The 20124-nt window shown below is 35.3% G+C and overlaps 2 protein-coding genes across 2 annotated transcripts; one reads left to right on the top strand and one right to left on the bottom strand.

The window, feature by feature from the left end:
* Positions 1-1263: 1263 nt before the first annotated feature.
* On the bottom strand, positions 1264-4391 carry LOC122058579. The gene is made up of 5 exons (XM_042621200.1): positions 3989-4391; positions 3399-3554; positions 2571-2660; positions 1902-2070; positions 1264-1410 (listed from the first exon to the last, which is right to left on the bottom strand). The coding sequence occupies exons 1-5, from the start codon at positions 4158-4160 to the stop codon at positions 1293-1295; spliced, it is 705 nt and encodes a 234-aa protein (XP_042477134.1). The 5' UTR covers positions 4161-4391; the 3' UTR covers positions 1264-1292.
* A 10559-nt stretch (positions 4392-14950) lies between these two features.
* LOC122060170 (probable aminotransferase ACS12) lies at positions 14951-20040 on the top strand. The gene is made up of 4 exons (XM_042623366.1): positions 14951-15662; positions 15815-15952; positions 18877-19037; positions 19125-20040. Exons 1-4 carry the CDS (start codon positions 15216-15218, stop codon positions 19972-19974), a joined length of 1596 nt encoding a protein of 531 aa, XP_042479300.1. The 5' UTR covers positions 14951-15215; the 3' UTR covers positions 19975-20040.
* The last annotated feature ends 84 nt before the right edge of the window (positions 20041-20124 follow it).

Below are 20124 nucleotides of genomic sequence, written 5' to 3'. Positions count from 1 at the left end.
ATGCTTTTATGTGCTCTCCAATTGGCCCCTATAGAATGGGCCACACTCCATAACAAAAAACTCACCCCCCAAATCAAATATGAAAATTTTGAAAAAATTGCATTGACTCCATATCTACCTATTAATGGCACCAACGTACCTTAGCTTTAGTTAATTACAATACCAATCCCTAATTTCGTAGGATATCATTCGAAAGCCACTAAGCCTTAAGCTTGATTATTATACTCTGACCATAGTTAGCAAATTCGGATTCGGGAATTATTCGGACGGAGAATTATTCGGAATAATTCGGACGATTAATTTAAGGATTCGGTCAAAAAAGCGGTCAAAAAATCTTATTGGGTTTTTTTTTTTATTATTTTTATATTTTTATATTTTATATTTTTTTATTTTTTATTTTTGGTTTTTTTTTTAAAATAATGTTTAAATAGACCGAATAATTCGGTTTAATTCGGATTCGGTCCGAATTATTCGCGACTTATATTCATTTTGGAAAAAGTCGCGAATTTTAAAGAATTTTATTTTTAATTCGGATTCGGTCCGAATTTTTGATAAAATTCTTTAAAATTCGGTTCGGCCGAATAATTCGCGAATTATTCGGCCGAATTGATAACTATGTCTCTGACCCCAAAGAAAATCAATTCCATAATGCCAACCAAGTCTCACCAGCTCTTAGCACATGTTTATGCACATACATCCGAAATTAATAGGACTTTATACGAACATGCAATTTTAAAGATCCCAAAAATATTGCAAAGAAAACCTCAGGAATCAAGAAACATACATAAAATACCACACACCAATCAGTTAGATAAAATAAGTCATCAAATATTACAGAAGCTTGAGTAAGACTGGTTTCTGGACATCCAAGATGTAAGTTCCAGGATTATAGTATAATCCATTTGCAAATCAGTTAATGAGTTTAATGACTGATGAAAAATATAATCAATCAGAGAAAAATCCCTTAAAAAGAGTTTCAAAGGAGGGGGGAGACTCTTATGAGAATGAATAAAATGCAAAACTTGAAAAGCATTTATATAAGCATAGGAAAGTCTAAAAAAAAAAAGGTAATGAACAAAATAAAATTCAATTTGGTATAATTGTCTTTCCCCGTTTAATATAGTTTTCAAATAGAACATAGAAATAATCCAAGCATTCCTTCAGCAATAACACCTGCATCTGACTCCAAGTAGTGATTGATAATTTAGTCCATGATAAGACAAAATTTCAGGAGAAAAAACACACTGCAGAAGTAAACCAGAGGCATCAAATTTATGATGGAATTATGAAATTCAGTCCACCTTCAGTAAGTGGCCTCCTTCAAGCTTCTGTCTCTTGGCAGCTTGACTTTCAACACCAGAAGCGTTCTCCATGCTTTTACCACTGTTTTGAATGAATGGCTTCCCAGACCTACAAATAACATGTAACAAAATGAAGCGGCGAAGAGAAACAGAAAACGAGCAGGATCATTGATGAAATTATTCCCAGCACCCAGTGTGAAGGATTTCAAAACATAAAAGTAGAATGGAGCCTATACAGTCCCTCAAGCAAGTACCCCAAACAAAGAAACCACCAACAATTGTAAGATATAAAGACTGTCCTAAGTAATTTGATTTTTAACATATCATGGGTTTTGGGTATTGGGATTTGATCGGGCCTATAAGAAGCATCAAAGTGAAATTTATCCAAGCAATCACCTGACCGGTTGACCCCCATTTCCACCCACACTAGTCTACCATTGATTGAGATTAGTTGAGTCAACTTGGGATTGGCAAAGTCCTATTGGACCTTGTATCCGAGCTTTAAATCCTTGGAACACATAATTTCAAGGTTATACTAAAATACCATTCGCTAGTCGTAACCAAGAAGCTACACAATAAACTGAAATAAAGAATTGAAACCTTCCAAAAAATCTGCTTGAACCACAGACATCTCGTGGTCGATTTTGCTTTGCCAGATGACTTGCAGTTGGTTTCATTAAAGTTGAGCTCCTATGGAAAGGTCCCTTGATTGCATGCTTCATTTTAGCTTTTGGAATATCTTCAGCCATGTGATTATAAAATGGCAGCCCTTGAGAAATAGAGAAAAGGGATAAGGAAAATCTTGGTTAATTAAATTGATATTAATTAACATTATTTTCTTTCAAATAAGGTAAAACATGGTCCAGGAAAAAGAGTGACAAAAAAATTGAACTTGATTCTGAAATTAATCAAACAAGTTAAACTCAAAAAATAACAAACAGAAATGTCCAGTTATAAAGTTCTCTAGCAACATCATTTGCTGCATGAGACTAATAACATATCATAGGGAATAAAACAAGAATACCTGTTGCCAGTGCTTGTCCTTCATTTAGACAAAAAAATGATATTAATTAACATTATTTTCTTTCAAATAAGGTAAAACATGGTCCAGGAAAAAGAGTGACAAAACAATTGAACTTGATTCTGAAATTAATCAAACAAGTTAAACTCAAAAAATAACAAACAGAAATGTCCAGTTATAAAGCTCTCTAGCAACATCATTTGCTGCATGAGACTAATAACATATCATAGGGAATAAAACAAGAATACCTGTTGCCAGTGCTTGTCCTTCATTTAGAATTTTCTGTGGAATCCCACATGTTAAGTTCCTGAAGCCTCCATTACTGGTCCATTCGTGATCTAGAAAAACAATATATAAATATTACAAACAAATCAGCAAGAAAATCTGCTATAAAGCATTGAGCATCAATATTCCAAGGGTCCAAGATTTTTACAGTGATGTTAAGGTATGCCAACCTCTTCAATTTTCTGATCTCTACTAGGTCTCTTCTGAAAACAAAAGGGTTTGCATATAATCTTTGTACTGAAATAATAACTAAGATAACCATCCCCAACATAAAAGTTAAAGGTTTGTGGTTCACAATTTTTTTGGGGGGTATGTAGAGGAGGTATTCAAATGGGTCAGACTGAGAGGGAAAAGGTTATTAATGGAAAATTTAGTGGAGTTAGTTGTCTCATTTGGAATGACAATGGCCTACACATGGTGAACAAAAGAAATCTAGCTTATGTTCCATGTAAAACTGTAAAACTGTAAAACTTCAACTAAAAATCTTCTTATTTGTCAATTACAAATAAATCTCTTTGCAAAATCTGAGCAAGTTCCAGCCTTTAATCAATTTGGAAAGTTAGTAAAATTTCTTATCACATTTTCCAACAAATTACATATTGAAGAATGAATCAATTAGAGATTCAACACCCATTTTGAAATGTATGCAGTTTTCCAGATTAAAGCAGAATCAGCAAATAGAACCACTACTAGAAATGGGAATTCAGTATAAACATGTACAGATTGAACGAACACCACTTGAATTAGTAAATGGAGATACAGTACTCTGTAAGTTTAACAATTGTAAATACCTTGGTTACTTTTATCTAATGCAGAGTACTCTGGACCAGTGCCAACATCGGAGCAATTGGCAGTGGAAACTCTGTTTTCCACATCTTTAGATTTTGGAGAGGTGTTTATGTTTTCCACAAGGATGATCTTGCTCAAATTCAACTTTGCTACGAAAGCTGAAAGTTAAAAAATTAAAAAAATAAATAAACAAATAAGCCTCTTCATAGCGTAACGATAGAGTTAGCTCAATCCAACGAAAACAGTGGGTTCCCAAAAAATGTACAAATCTCAAGCTTGAGTGCTTGACAAACTTAATCACTTAAACATTAGATACAAAGGGGTTTAAACTAAAACCGCAAAGGAATTGTTGAAAGACTTGGCTGGTTTTCATTAGTAGAAACCTTTCTTTCCCAGAAGAAAGGATTAAGATAAACCAAAGAATGAACTCGTATATTGCCTGCTTGGGGAAAATTAAAACTTCTTACTAGCAAGGAAGAAATCATTGTATTCTTGAACCAAGAAGACGACCTCTAAATATTTTCACGCATAAAGACCAGAGCCAGTTTGGCAAATGCTCGAAAAAAGAAAATCAAGGAGGGGAAAAACTCACGAGAAGGGGGATAACTCGCAGCTGTTTCAAACCAGAGCTCGACTTCTCGAGCCTCGGCAGGCGTTTCTTTCCGACTGAAATCGAAGTAACGACAAGAATCAAACTCGTAATCGAAATCTATTTCCACAGAAGAAAACCTTCCTTCAAAGACATCCACCATTTCTTCATCCATCTCTCACTCCACAGTCCACAACGCCAGTCCGTACACAGTCTCAAGCCAAGAAACCAGAGAAGGACGCCATTGATTCCTGGATTTGTTCTTTTACTTCGTATCTCCTTCAAAGGTCTTCCAACGAAAATCTGATTAAACCCTAAATCTGAGAAAAATGCGAACGAGACCTTATCGCAGTTACCGGCGAGGATTCCGTCGAAGGCAAAGAGGCATGAACGGTAAGAACGATCCAAAATTTTGAATTAACGGACACTGAAACTATTAAAATAAATGCTAAATACGCATCGAAATCGGGTAACGTTCTTTTTTCAATTTCAATGACGAATATACCCTATAAAATACTGACAATTCCAGTCTAATGTTTTCAAACGCTTTTTTAAAATTTAAATCGAAGTTGGCAGTGAGGGGACGTGACCGTCATTTTGAAGAATGTCAGGTTTTTGTCTCTTCGGGGCCAAAAAGTCGTGTTTTCGGACAATAGGGCTTCGTTTCGGGTGCGGAAAAACGTACCGAAGAGTCTGAATTTTCGGTGTCTTTCCAGTTTTATCCCTGTAGTTTTCGAAAAATGACAACATTGCCATTCAACGGTTTTCTTTGCTTTTTAGGGAATGACGCATTTGTCTAATGGTGGGGTCAGGGAGTGAGACCTGAGTAGGAGAAATGGTCGACTCTTGAATCGACCGGTTGGATTCTAGAACCACGCCCTCGACCACGACAATCCGGTCTAAACTCTAAAATTGAAATACAATAGACCGATTCAAAATTGTACATCCTAAGCAACCCAGCCCACATTTCAATTATTATTGGTAGACATAAGGGTGTCAATTGGTCGATATGTTCGGGTTTCATCAGGCTGAATTGGCCTTGATCGGTTACTAGGTCAACCCAAAACCAAACCATTTAGGAAGTTTAGGTTTTAATCCGGTTTGTAAATGGGCTAATATCAGGTTTGGTCACATGTATTCAAAACGAAGGAAAATCATTTTTTCTTTTAAGGTTTTTTATTGGGTTACTATCGGTCTGGTCTTGGATTTTTTTAGTGGGTTTGGTCCTCTTCCACTCCGTTTGATTTCTTTTGGTTTCGATTTTCATCGCTTTATAAAACTCAATCTAAAACCAAGTCCAATTAGGATTTGTTCGTATAACTTAACTAGTACTGATTGTTTTTAATTGGTCCAACCATTTTAGACTGAACTTTGACACCCTTAGTTAGAGAATTACTGAATTAGAGTCAAACGCGGTGCGTATAGGATGTCGATTGCAGTTTGATCCGATTCTGTTTAATACCAACCTAATCAAAATCAAACAAAAATGTTAGAGTTCGATTAGATACTGGGTTTTGGTTTTTCATATATATGCATAGTGAAAAAACTGTTTTTTATAGATTTAATCGGTTTGGTTTTGGGTTCAATTAAATTTTCAGTCTATCAGGTTGGTCTGATCTCTATCGGTTTTTAAAAACTGAACCCAAATAAAACCGATAAATAGTCAATTCAATTTGGACTGAACCAGTCCGGCTGGTTCGAATTTAATTGACACCCCCCAGTCCAAGAAATGGCTTAGATTCTATAATAAGTGAATTATTATTAGTAGGGACTTGTTTGGGTGTCAATTGGCTTAAAGGTTTCCACTTTCAAGCAAAGTGAAATGGGAATAAATTTCTTGCTTTATTTACTGCAATTTTCTTGGAATGGTTCCTTGGATTCTTTGGTTCAGTACAGTCCTCATTTTGGTACAGAAATTAAAAGGCTTTCAAACGAATCAATTATCTCTATAATTCTTTGGGTTGTAATAACTAATAAGGACACTGGTAAAGATACTTGGACATTTTTTTTGTCTTACCAGCTTAGGTAAAATATATTAATGGCACTTATTTCTCTTTATTTCTCATACAATAGTACTCTGCAATATTCCATTTATTATTATGACTTTTGATTGGACGCATATCTTTCCCACCTAACTTGGGAACCAGATCCCCTCCATTGCGACGAGCACCTCAGTCCACCCAGCCATCCGATGTGCATTGGACATGTTGTGGTGTTGGAGAGGATCCTAATGCCCCAACTTGACATTGTAGTGTGTAAATTTTAAGGACTATTCGGATACATTCACAAGGCCTTTACTGAGTTCCATATAATGGTCTCACTATGCTTCCCATTGTTCGTAAATAGAATCCTTTTTTTTTTTTTGTGAGAAACCCATCATTTTGTTGTCCATGGCAGAAGTAGGAAGATGAGCCGAAATAGACCAGTGGAATTTACCATATGACCAGTTTAGAGTTTCCCTATTTTCTAAAGTGGAAAGGCCAAATCATTCCTCCAAATTAGAGTGGAAATATTCTCAAACATTGTGAGTATATAAATGTTTTTTCTTTCCAAGTTGGAGTGGGGCCCTTGCCATGCTGACAATAAATAGATATGCCACTGTGCACATGTAGATCCCAAAGGCCTCGTCAATGTCAAATTACAAATCAATTTGAATTCTACAAAGATTGAGACTATGAAGATGATGTATAAAACTACAACAAAGATGCATTGACATACACGAGAGAGTATGTTTGAAGAGAAGTGCGTAAACATTGAGTGAACCAATTTCTAGGGTTTCAATAAATTCAAAAGCGATTCGAAACAGAATCAATGGAGGAGAATCCCATATTCATTTCTAGGTATTGAAGCCTTGAAATGAGACTTCTTACAAGTAACTATCTAAGCATGCAATCAAAGCATACATGGAAATGTATGGTGCATTTCCTTCCCTTTTGAACTATGCATGTTAAAAAGAGTGAAAGCTGAACAGGGAAGAATAGGCCAGGCATATTATTGTGGGCCATAGAACAACCATTGGTAATAAAGGCCCAACCAATACCAGCCCATGCCAAGCTTGGTGTAGTGGTGGCTAGACGAATCAGTCTTCTTTGTCAATTAGAATTGAGAGTATGAGATTCAGAACATTAAGGACCACAAATTGGCTTCAGATTTTGTCTTATTTGTTGTTTGGGAGAACCACAAACACTTACATCAATCTGTTCCAGGCCTCTTATCTTTCTTCTTTATCCAAGAGCTCTATTTTGGAGTTTAGCTTAAATAATTTCATTCAAATGATTGGTCACTTCACTGGTGCCACATGTCATTCCTTTGGGAAACTTCCAATCCTTCCTTTCTCAATTGGATTCAAGTGAAAAGAAAAAAAGCATGGATTCGAAAAATTGGAATCAGAATCAGAGCGGTTGAATTGGCAAAGGCAATCTTGGTTTTGGTCAATTTCAATCAACCGGTTCATGTACGAAATCTAGGAACATATATATACGAGATACAAGAATTTCCACTTTGTTGAAGATCTTGTGATGCTACACGAAGACTTAAATGAATAGCCATCGTTATTAAGAACAATCAAGATCCAGTGAGAATTTGCACGTAGCTTCTGGTCTTTGACGTCGATTGTAAATTCATTGATTTTTCCGATTTTGATTTGATTTTTAAAACCTTGGTACATAGGTATGCTAGTTTCCTACGCCGATAATCCCAATATTGTACAGCTTATGCACTGTTTCTTTTACCCACGATTCAAATCTTGTGAGCTATGTCAATCAAAACCCTATTAATATTCATGCTTAAGATAGAAAAAACTAATCTTATCATTTAATCGTTGGATAAATAAGAGAAAATGTTTTTTTTTTTTTTTTTTTTACAATTTTTGAATGATTCAATGATTGACTTAAATTAACGTGTGGATTGTGCCAAGTGGTGTGATCCGTTTTTGGTCTACGATTTTTTTTTTAGCTACCAAAAGTCTAGTTTCTTGCTATGAAGAGATAGATAGATTACTTCACAGTTCTCTAAAGATTACCCGGCTTAATTTGATGCTACTCTAAAGTCTAAATGACGCCCAATTCATCACAATTGTACTATAGTATTTATATAATCTTCTGAGCTATTTAGTCTTTTTACCCAAAAAACTGAAGAGATGATAGTGATACGGAACATTCTATATTGAATTGTTTGAATTGTTTTGTCCCATAAAATATTGATACCTTGGCTTTTTTTTAAGTCATTCCAAGCCAAACAGGCTGACTCCACTGATTTCAATTTGAATTTCAAAACCCTACTACATAGGTATGCTAGTTTACTATGCCGTTAATCCCAATATTGTAGCTTATGCATCATTTGTGTAACCCAAAAGTCAAATCTTGTGAGTTATGTGAATCAATACCCTATTAATCTTCATGGTTAAGTTAGAAAAAACTGATCTTATAATTTAATCGTTGGATAAATAAGAGAAAATGTTTTTATTTTTTATTTTTTCTTCAATTTTTGAATGATCCAAGATTGACTAAAATTACCGTATGGATTGTGCCAAGTGGTGTGATCCATTTTGACTATGATTATTTTTTGTTGTCAAAAGTCTAGCATCTTGCCATGAAGAGAGATAGATGGATTACTTCGCAACTCATTAAAGATTATCTGGCTTAATTTGATCTACACTCTAAATGAAGCCCAATGCATCACGATTGTACTATGGTATTTATATAATCTTCCAAGGGATTTAGTTTTTATACCCAAGAATGAAGAGAAGATAGTGCTATGGAACATCTACATTGAATTATTTGAAATGTTTCATCCCCGTAAAATATTGATACCTTGGTTTTTCTTAAGTCATTTTACCATTCCTTGTACAACCCTTGTACAAGTGTATCATTACTACCATTATAGTATAACTATGAGATGCTAATGATTGCCAATACATTAATATGATATCGATATCTTAAACCATGAATTTGACGCCATGATTAGACTTTGAGAATAGTGAATGTCATAATCAATTCTTCACTATTGTTTTTTTTTTTTTTTTTTTTTTTTTTTTTTTTTTTTTGATAGAAATTCTCCTCTATTGTTAAAGATTCAAAATGCCTTTTTGACTCTTTCAATTTAATCTAAATGTCAGATCTAGTGGATGAGGAGATTCTCTATTCACCATCCTTTCAGAACTCATTGTGAAGGATAATAATCTGTCCTATACTCTTGTTACCTTGTGAATCTGTTAAATAAAAAAAAGAAAAAAAAGAATCTGTTAAATAATGTGAGGTTCCTATAATCTTCAAAAGTCAGAAAAATGGAAGAAGGAAGGAATCTGTTTGTGATTTGTATTGTTGAGCCAAAAAGTTTATGGCCACCGACAAAAGAAAGACATGATTTGGCTTCAAGTGCAGCAGCGAATCAAGTGGAAAGACAAACAAGAGACACATGACTAGGGAGACCATGGAAATCATCTAAGGATGTTAAACGGTTTGAGTAAACCAAATCGATTGGTAATCAAAATCAATTTTATTATTTATTTTATAATACACAAACCCAAAATCGAACTGAATTACAATCCACCTAACATTTTCGATTTAAACGGTTCAATTTAATTTCGGTTCGAAATTGACACCTTTTATTGATCCCAGCCTTTGCATGATCGAAGAACCCTCTCCAGAGCAGACCCGACCCCGGCCCACATGGCACATGCGGTCATATTATTTTATTCCTTTCCCTTCGGAGATTCCTCGGGATCCCCTACACCAGCGGGGAACCAGATCCTTGTCCCTTTAGTCAACACAACACTAGTTAAATTACCATAAAGCCCTCCAAAGATTTTGAAAGCCGAGACAATGGCTCAGACAATTTCTAGATCTCTTCTGCCAACAGCTCATGTATAAAAGGAAATTGATGTAACTGAGAGCGGCTGGGTTGGGCTTGGAATCCCAAACCCTGAGGTCTCCTAGATCGACAGTGTTTTTTTTTTTTCTAAATAGGATTATTTATTAAAGCGTGTCAAACACATGGTATCTGAGTGACATACATCTAACAACGAAAAAAGTGGAAAACGATTAAATTGTCTTACGCACATGAGACAAGGCCTTCCAAGTCAGGGAATCAATTACGTTGTTAATCTCCTTCGAAATGTGAAAAAAGGAACAAAAAGAGGAGAGGTGCTTATATCGAGAGGGGATGTATTGATTTGGTTGAGAAGAAGGATCAGCTCCTTGCAACTCTCAATCTCAAGGTGATCTATGGTCTTTTGAACAATGGTGAATGATGAGTGGCTAAAGAGTGACATAATAGAAAGATTATGAGTTATTAGTTTGAATGAATAGAAATTATCCAAAGTATCATATTTTATCACATGTATTTTTTTAAATCAAGACCAGCCATTAGTTACAATCGTGAAGTGATCGAGCTACATGTATAGACTATACTACCACTTAGGGTGGTTAAACCATCAGTTCAATTTTGATTTAGTTTCACAATATCTCAATCCAAAAACATCGATTCAATTCAATTCAATTTGGTAAGCTTGGGGTAGGGTTTGACATCCCCTACAACCAATGCTCTTTTTGTTGTATTCTCTACCATTCTTGAGTAATACGTTATTGAACATCAACCAGCACAACTCCACAGCATAAAGTCTCCAATTTTCTTTATCAAAAGAAGGGAAAAAAAAAGGTTGCCATGCATTAATTATTAGGCCATCATGAGTTCATGACTGATAGTGTGTCAAGTGTTAATGGATATATTTTTACCCAAAAAAAAAAAGTGTTAATGGGTATTTGTGAACCATACCCTTAATAAAGAAACAACCCAACCCTCAGCTGGCCTTCTTGGTCCCCGGGCATCCGGTCATGAAAAGTTGTGTCAAGATCCGAAAAGGTTCTGCATAACGGGTCCCTTTGCCCTAATTTAATCGCTTCAAGATTTAACCCTCTAAAAAGGAAGTCTCATCTTCTATCTAAAAAAAAAAAAACTGACCAAGATTTTGAAAATAGTCTTGCAAACTAATATGGGATTATATTTGACTGCTATTGGTAATAAGGATTGGCGAATACATTAAAGATGTGTATTTTTAATGAAAAACAACGCTTTGATTTAATATAAAGAATTATTTTTCCTATATGCAGGAGCATAGTTTGTTAGTTCAGCTATTCATCTTGGTGTTAATTTCAGATATTAGGCATATTACGACTTACTTTCTAGTATATATGTTACTTCTGTTTTATTATTAAGGAGTCCAACATGTTAACAGATTCCTTACCCCAAAAGACCCTGTTTAGTCAATGTACGACTAGTCCATGGTTGATGAAAGATTGTAATTCTTACTCAACACTTATAAATCAATAGATGTCTTTTCACAAAATAATAATAATAATAATAATATCAGACATGGACCCAATAGGGATAAGCATGCTTACAAGTGTTAATGATTGTTGTCTTGTATTGCACAATGTTGATTGTAACCATTTGACTCAAGCTCAGGTTCCCATCAAGTTGTCCTGCGAGTTTGTTCTCTTAAGCAAGTAGAACTCAATAACTGATACTAGTCTGTCATGATACCGTAAACTAAATTCCTAGTCCCATTAGTTGATTCATATAGGAATCCCAATTTTGATCAATCATATTTCAAAATCTAGGGTTAGGGCAATATTGGGCTGATTTTCACTGACTCCTCATCGATCATGGTTGATTCCAATGAATCATAATCGGATACGAGCCCTAATTTTGGGTCTTTAAACCTGAAGTAGCCATTAAATAAAATAGCAAATTAATAGAACAAAAAAGATATCAAACTGTTTTTCACACAATCACCTACTTCTAGAGGAATGAATGTTCACCATAGTTGGTAAGGTGGTTAGAGTAAAGTTCATTAAGATTGACGATTTCTACAAAGTTCACTAGTTTCCACATGGTAGGAAAATGGCAAACGTGGGTGGCTTTATGTATTTTTTAGGGGTAACACACCTATATATACCATTTGTCAAATTTATATTTAATACAACTATCTAATAGAGACCAAAGTATAGTCTAAAGTTAAATCCAAATTATTTAAAAAAAAAAAAAATCAATCATCATATAATGCAATTACAAATTTTCATTTACATGCTTTTTTTTTTTTTTTCTAACATAGAATACTGGTGAAATTTCTAAATTTTTGATGAATTACGTTAATAAAAGTAAAATAAAAAGAATAGAATAAGAAATTCTCGAACTCCATTATGTCTTATAGGAGAGAGAAAACATAATTTTTATTTTAAAAAATAATAATAAATAAATAGAAACTCACCTTCAAGAGCAACATTTGTCAAATAAATAATACCTAACAAGTTCATTGAGCATTTTCCAAAAGGCCCCCTTAAATGTCTATTTTTCTTTTTAGTTGTCTCCATCATTGGGCATATTGGATTAATTCTATTTATTTCTAGTGATGAAATTTGATTTGAATAAAATAGAGCATCGGCATCATCCGAGTTTAAAGCAATTTTTATTATAAATAAAAGATTAAAAAGATAAAAATAATTTTTTTATTAATAACAGTTTTTTGCTTTTTTCTTCTACAATAGTGGATTATATTCCTAAGAGATGATGCATTTGAGTTTCAAGCCTCCATGTTAGCAATATAATAATTGAAAGAAGCTTTTGTAGAGGAGGGGACTCTAGTTAAAATAAAAAAATAAAAAAAGAATAGCAAACAATTACATGCACGTTTGAGCGGGAAAAAACTACTACGATAATAATTAAACAATATACATTTTTTCATCAATCACTAACAAAAATATGACATGAATAGTATTAATATATATACATATATATATATATATATATTAAATAAACAACCATTATTTTTTTAGTTGTCTACCTCAAAACTTGACAAATAAAATAAGGGTACCATAAAACAAGCAATATAAAGGTACATTATTGATTGATGTAAGAATTAAGATGCTTAAATATGGTTTGCCTTCATATAAAAACAGTAATAAATATGTTATTTATTTATTTAATTTTTTTTTTTTAATAATAAGTGTTAGAAAGAATAGACAGTTAAAATATAAAATAAATGTAATGTGTAAGCTTTTTGTTTTTATGTTTCAATAGAAAATAACTTAAAAAACAAAATATTTTCCCCAAAAGAATTATAACTCGGTTTAATCCTCCTTGACTGTTTGTTCAGTTTGAAAATCCAACCTTATAGTTGCAGGGCCATGTTTGTTGGACATTTTACATTAAAAAGAGTTTTTATGGGTATTAAGCTTAGGTGAGAGGTTCCCACACGATCACACCGTTGCGGGGATGAATTTGTACGTCACACTAACGGTGGAGTAAATAATGATAATACATGTGTGGTCCACATGGTAAAATTAGAAGAGTGTCAATATGAGTTCCATGACTCATTATGTAAGAGGATGTATGATGGAATCAGAACTCTGATGTTGTGTGCTTTCTTTTTCCCTAAAAACTTTATAAATGCAACAATCTGTTATTGATGGATGATGGAAATGTACAAATGTAGACCCCTAAGTAACCCTTGATGTTAGGGTCTCATAAGCATTCAAATTAAGTATATAACTTGACAAGTCACTATAACTCAACAAATATGATAAACACATTCAATAAATAAACAAGACCCAATTAAATGATCATCTGAAAAATTAAAAAGGGAAAAAGAACATTGCCTGGTTATGTGGCCTTGCGCTCAAACATAGCCCCTCCTGAAATGACTTCCCTAGCCCTTACAAATTAAAAAATCCCTCAGTAGATGCCCTTGCGCATCCTTGCATTGGCCCAGTATTGGTGGCATATTGATTACAAAAGTGGTTTGACATGGATTGGTATGGTATTGGGTTCCTTTTCCTTATAGCACTTTTATGGGGTTGAGTTATCCAAAGGTTCATATTAGAGTACTCAATCCTCATAATCAACCATTGCATAGAAAGGGTGGCCTGGTGCCAGAGTTTAGTTGTTTGGAAATGGCTACTTGCAACCAAATAGAGGCCTAGATTGATCCGAAAAAGGTTGTCATAGACATCGATTTGAAAGAATGATGATATATTAGGATTCCATACCAATCAGAGAGAGCTGATTCTTCATCTGTCATTTACGAAAGGGATTTAATGTGCATGTGAATTTGAAACTGAAACCGTTTACACCAAAATCATGAAACCGTTTATTAAATTGTTTGATTTTGGTTTTAAAATTGAAACATGACTCGCTTAAACCATTGATAAACCATTTAAACAAACCGTTAACCGATTAACATATATTTAGTAAGTTTAAGTTATTCGATGTTAAGTTCACATACATTTCAATTTAAAAAAAGTTTAAGTCTACATTAAACAACCATTGAAAAAAAAAACATATAACAATAAACAATTCAAATCAATATTACAATTTACATCCATATCACTAAAAATTTTAAAGATAAAAAGTTGTTTAGATAAAAAAAAAACACGAAAAAATCATTAAAAATAATATAAATCGAAGTCGTTTATAAATGATTTCAATTTTTATATATAATATTATTTATTAAATGATTCGATTTTGATTTTAGTTAAAAAATATTACATCAAACCTAATTAAACCATCTACACCAAAACCGAACCGAATAACACCTTTAGTTACCATGTTACATTGATAGTGGGGGCTGTTGGCCCGAACGAGCCAAGCCCAAAAGAGATTCAAAATTTTGTTGAAGGAGGAAATATATACATGGCCCCCACTCCTTCCCCTAGCTGTCTCTCTTTTTTCAGAGCAAAAATAGATGCGTCACCCATCAACCAATACGGTGTCCCATTCCCCTGTGCTTATAGACCGTTGATTCCATCATCTACAGTGATGAGGCGATGTTCGAGTCTAAATAATCATGAGATGGATCATTCGGTTAATCCAGAAACGCTTCAAGGGTATTAAAGTAAATCCATATAACCCCAAAATATCGCAATAAAAAGATCCATCATCTCTCCCAAGAAGTAACGGCGCAAAATTCTCGCTTCTCTCTCTGGTCCACCTGTACCCTTTCTCATCGCTCCCTCCAACAAAACCAATAAAACAAGAAACGAGACTCCGTTCTTCTCTTCTCTCTCTCTCTCTCTCTTCTCTTTCTCTCTCTATCCTTCTCGTGTTCTCTCTGCCCACTCTTGCTTCTTTGGCTTTTCTTCTCTCTTCTTTCACGCTTCATCGCACCTCAACCAGCTTCAATAACACTCCAGAGCTTAATCTTGTAACCAGACTCCATGAAGATATTCCATAAATGATGACCGGTCTCCGGCGAAACCCGGAAAACGAAGAAGATCCCAAGGGCACCAGTGGTGGTGGAGGAACGGCCATGAGAATAATAGTACCCTTGCAGGGGGTAGTTCAAGGTAGGGGTGGTCTTATCTTAGGGTCAGTCATCCCTTGTGCCCTATTTTACTTCTTGCAGCTTTACCTCCGGAGGAATCGTTCCAATTCTTCGTCTCCTCCTTCGCCTTCTCAGTCTTCGGGACAGCTTGTTGAGCCTTCTGGGTTACCTAGGTCTTCATCTAGTCTATTCTCGAGGTCATCGACTGCCCCGGCTTATATATCTTCTCGAGCTAATACGATTGCGAAATCTGCTGATGCTCCTTACTATGTTGGGCTCAAGAAGGTCACCGAGGATCCCTATGACACTTTGAATAATCCGGATGGTGTTATTCAACTTGGATTGGCCGAGAATACGGTAAGCTTTCCCTGTTCTGTTTCGTTTGTTGACTTTCGTTTCTTGCATCAATTGAGATTATTTATTTTATTTTTTTTTGTTTAATCTTTGTGGGTTAGAGATGGTTGGAGATTTAGTTAAAAATATTTTTTTCCTGGTTTTGGTTGTTGTAGTTGTCGTTGGATTTGGTTCGAGATTGGCTGGCTGAGAATGTGAAGGATTCGATAATTGGCGCAGGGGGAGGTGGGGATTTGAGTATACGGGGGATTGCCACTTATCAGCCGTTTGATGGATTGATGGAGTTCAAAGTGGTAAGGGCAGTATGTTCAATTGTTGACTATTTGAATGTTTTAATTGGATTTGCAATCCCCAGTGTTTCAATGCTTGATTTATATTAGATTGCAGTTCTAATCCAGTTGATACTGATAAAGGGTTCAACATTTCAACCCAAAATCTCAATTTGTACCGGTCAGTTATGGTATTGTTGCGCTATCTAGTCAGAAGAATTGGAGGCTGATTTGGCCAATTATATAGAAATATCAATTAACATGTACTAAGTTCATTCCTCTTTACGAGTATAACTTGCAGATATAAGAATGGCAGGTTACCTGTGTGCTCTGTTTGTTCCATAGGTGTTTCCACAGGTTGTTTGAAATTTGACCACCACTTTAGTAACAGATTCAGTATTGCCGTTCTGACATTAAATAGAAATTGTTCCCCTCCCCCTTAGGAACAAAAAAGCTTTGTCTCAGTTGTCGACAACCTGTAGGTGAGTTTAAAGGAAGTTTAGAACAATTGATGCTGAAGGGTGCGAAAGTTGACAGCTTTTCTATGGTTTAGATTTTAAATGATCTCATGCCAAGCCTGGATCACGGCTTGAACTTGAATCTTGGTGTAGAAGAAATTGAGCTGTATTCTCTATCTGCTACATTAAATATAAGTTGGTTAGTATTACATTTTGTGTGTCTGAGCAGTGAGTGAGTGAGTGAGTGAGAGAGAAAGAGAGAGAATGGGGTCGAGGTCTTTTGGGAGCAGACAAGTAATTACTGTGAATTATCAGTTATACATGTGAATCATGCTTGATATGATCTCCAATGTTTGTTGGCTTGATGTAGCTTATGGTTATGTTAAATGCATAAATGTTTATTTTGGAGGGCATTAGAATCTATCAATATTAAAGTGTTCAGTATCATAGAAATAAAAATCTTGGACCACTGGAAACAACAGTGATTTAACACTATATTGGTTATTATATCTATTAGCAATTAGCAAAGTGTCTTTTTTTTTTTTTTTTTGTGGGGGGGGGGGTGTGGGGTTGGTTGGGGAGAAAAGATAAAATGAAACTGTGAACTGATCTTGTTATTGTGGAATGAGACTCAGTGCAGGATATTTGATGTATCACTTATCTTATGAAGACAATTCCATCTTTCTATTGAGTGAACTATTGACTAGTACATTTAAATTCAGGAATTCTGCGAGAAGAGTGACATCATCTGTCATTTTGGTGGCCGGGATAGGCTCCACCTCATTGTAATAGGAATTTCTATTTGATTCAGTGCCAATTTATTTATGATATATGGGATGATCCATTCAATCATCATGAAAGCATGAGAATCGGGTTGTGTCCCCCACAGCAAGGTCATGTTTCTCCTTGAATAATATTCTAGAACACCTGTCTTCCTCACATCGAAATGTGCGATCTTTGAAAGATGTGCTTGGGTCATTTAAGTTGGTGTAGGATTCGGTAAGTTTTTGTTCAGCAAAAGGATAATCTTCTAATCGTCTATACTGATCTAAACTATGCTTTTTTTCTTCTTCTTCTTCCTTTTTTTTTTTTTTTTTTTTTTGAATTAGATATATAGGTAACTTGTTTTGGTATACTTCATTTATTTTGCGTAGGTAAGTTGATAATAGAGACTGCTGTGTAGCAATCAAATTGAACCTCAGTAAGTATTTAACTTTATTTTAAGGTAACTTTGAAGGGAATGTGCAAACTTGATTTATAACTATAAATGGATTCGTCTGAACTACAAGAGAGAAGATGTCCAATGCCTTATGAAATGAATGCCATTAGGGCATAGTAAATATAACTTTGAGACATCGATGGCCACATCTACACTGCTGTTGACGTTTCCAATTCACCGAAATGTTTTTTCATATATTAAGGACATGTTTAGTAACAAGATTTAGTTAATTAGTTTCCTACTTAAATTGTGGTATTTAGTGTGTCTAGCTTATGCTTTAATTTATTAATTCAGAATTTAACTTGGTTGCTAGGTTTAATTTTCTTGTTACTTGCTATGTGGTTATTCTGAGGAGCTTTTGTTGTTAGTGAAGAATTGGTCTTTTGTCTTTTAGTTCTATGGTGAACTCTTGGATTGCTTAGCTTAGGACCTTGCAAGATGTTATAAGGCTTTCTACCTAAGCAGAAAGGAATTAACCCATGACAATGGAGGAAGCAAGAGGTGAAGTAGTTAGTTTTATTTCACTTTGGGATTTCTTCTTCCATCGTTAAGTCTGGAGCTTCTGTGTTGCATCAAAATTCGCTCACTATTAGGGGGTCATCTGCATTAGGTAAGTAGATCTGGACTAAAACTTCAAACCCGTATTGCTGTCATTTTTTTTGTGTTTTTTTTTTTTTTGGGGGGGTGGGTGATGAGGATGGGTGGGATGGGGAAACAAGATAATAGAAATTATTATTGACTGGAAAACTCAGACTAAAGTTGCTCTGTTGCGACCTAGTGGTTGTGCGTTCAAGTCAGGAAACAGTACTTTCCGTGAAGCGGGGGCGAGGCTGCGTACATTATGTCCCCCCTAAACCCCACAATGGCGGGAGCCTAATGCACTGGGCACTCCCTTTTAAGCTCAAAGTAACTGTCTGTGCCGAATGTATTCTTCTAACTCAATGAAATACTTGAGTTGGACAATTATCAGGTTCCATTGCTTACTTTGGTACTTTTTAGATTTAGCTCCCCCCGTATGCGGTATGAAATTAATAATTAATACTGAAAATATGTCATGAGCAGTGGACAAATCCATATATATTATGGAATATGACTCAATTCGTGATATCCCTTTTTTTAATTATATGAAGTATTTATTAACATGTCTAAATAAACATTTGTGTCTAGTTATTTAAATATATACCAAGTCCAGAGTCCATGAATCATGTTTTATATGTTTTCTGGGAAACATATATAGCTTCAATATCATAACTAATTTATCTGTTCTGCAGGCTGTGGCAGGATTCATGTCCCAAGTCATGGACAGATCAGTTTCATTTAACCCATCGCAGATTGTATTAACATCTGGTGCAACTCCTGCACTCGAGATACTCAGCTTCTGCCTGGCTGATGCCGGAAATGCGTTTCTTGTTCCCTCACCTTATTACCCAGGGTAGTTCTGTTTACCACTTCTCAAATGATGTAATTCTTCTCTTACTGCCAGTGGGTCTTGGAACTGAATTGGATGCATGATCTGCAGGTTTGACAGAGATATAAAGTGGCGAACTGGGGTGGAGCTGATACCTGTTCCTTGTCGCAGCACTGATAACTTCAGTTTGAGTATCACTGCTCTTGACCGTGCATTCAACCAGGCAAAGAAAAGGGGGTTAAAAGTCCGTGGGGTTCTTATTTCAAACCCCTCAAATCCTGTTGGCAGTCTGATGAGTTGGGATACGCTGTACAGCCTTCTGGACTTTGCTAGAGAGAAGAACATCCACATCATCTCCGATGAAATATTTGCAGGTTCCACCTATGGAGATCAGGAGTTTGTGAGCATAGCCAGGGTTCTTGATTCAGAAGACTTTGACAGGAGCAGGGTTCATATTATATATGGGCTCTCCAAAGATCTCTCTCTTCCCGGCTTTAGGGTGGGGGTTATCTATTCCTTCAATGAGAATGTTATTGCTGCTGCTAAAAAGTTGGCAAGGTTCTCTTCCATTTCAGCTCCCACGCAACATCTATTAACCTCAATGCTTTCAGACGCAAGATTCATCCAGGAATATATTGAGACCAATAGGAAGAGGATTCAGATAATGTACTTGGCGTTTGTGGAAGGGCTGAAGCAATTGGGCATCGAGTGCATGCAGAGCAGTGGGGGTTTCTACTGCTGGGCAAATATGAGTGGGTTAAGCCGATCTTACAGTGAGAAAGGGGAGCTTGAGCTATGGGATAAACTTTTGAACATAGCTAAGATCAATGTAACTCCTGGATCATCTTGTCACTGCATTGAACCTGGATGGTTCCGCTGTTGTTTCACTACATTAACTGAGAACGATATTCCTGTAGTTATGGAACGGATTCGGAAAATCTCCGAAACCTGTAGATCATAGTTTGAATGCTTTTATTTAAATGTCCAAGCTGTGGCCTCAGATCACCTATAGATATCACTTCATGAGAAATGCTGATATCAATGGTTTCAGAGTTGCAGGTGCTCAAGTAACTTCTGCATCAAAATTAAATTACAAGGCAAGAAACTAATG

This window comes from Macadamia integrifolia, chromosome 13 (assembly GCF_013358625.1).
Source record: "Macadamia integrifolia cultivar HAES 741 chromosome 13, SCU_Mint_v3, whole genome shotgun sequence".
Classification (NCBI taxonomy): domain Eukaryota; kingdom Viridiplantae; phylum Streptophyta; class Magnoliopsida; order Proteales; family Proteaceae; genus Macadamia; species Macadamia integrifolia.
This window is presented reverse-complemented; position numbering and strand designations above follow the sequence as displayed.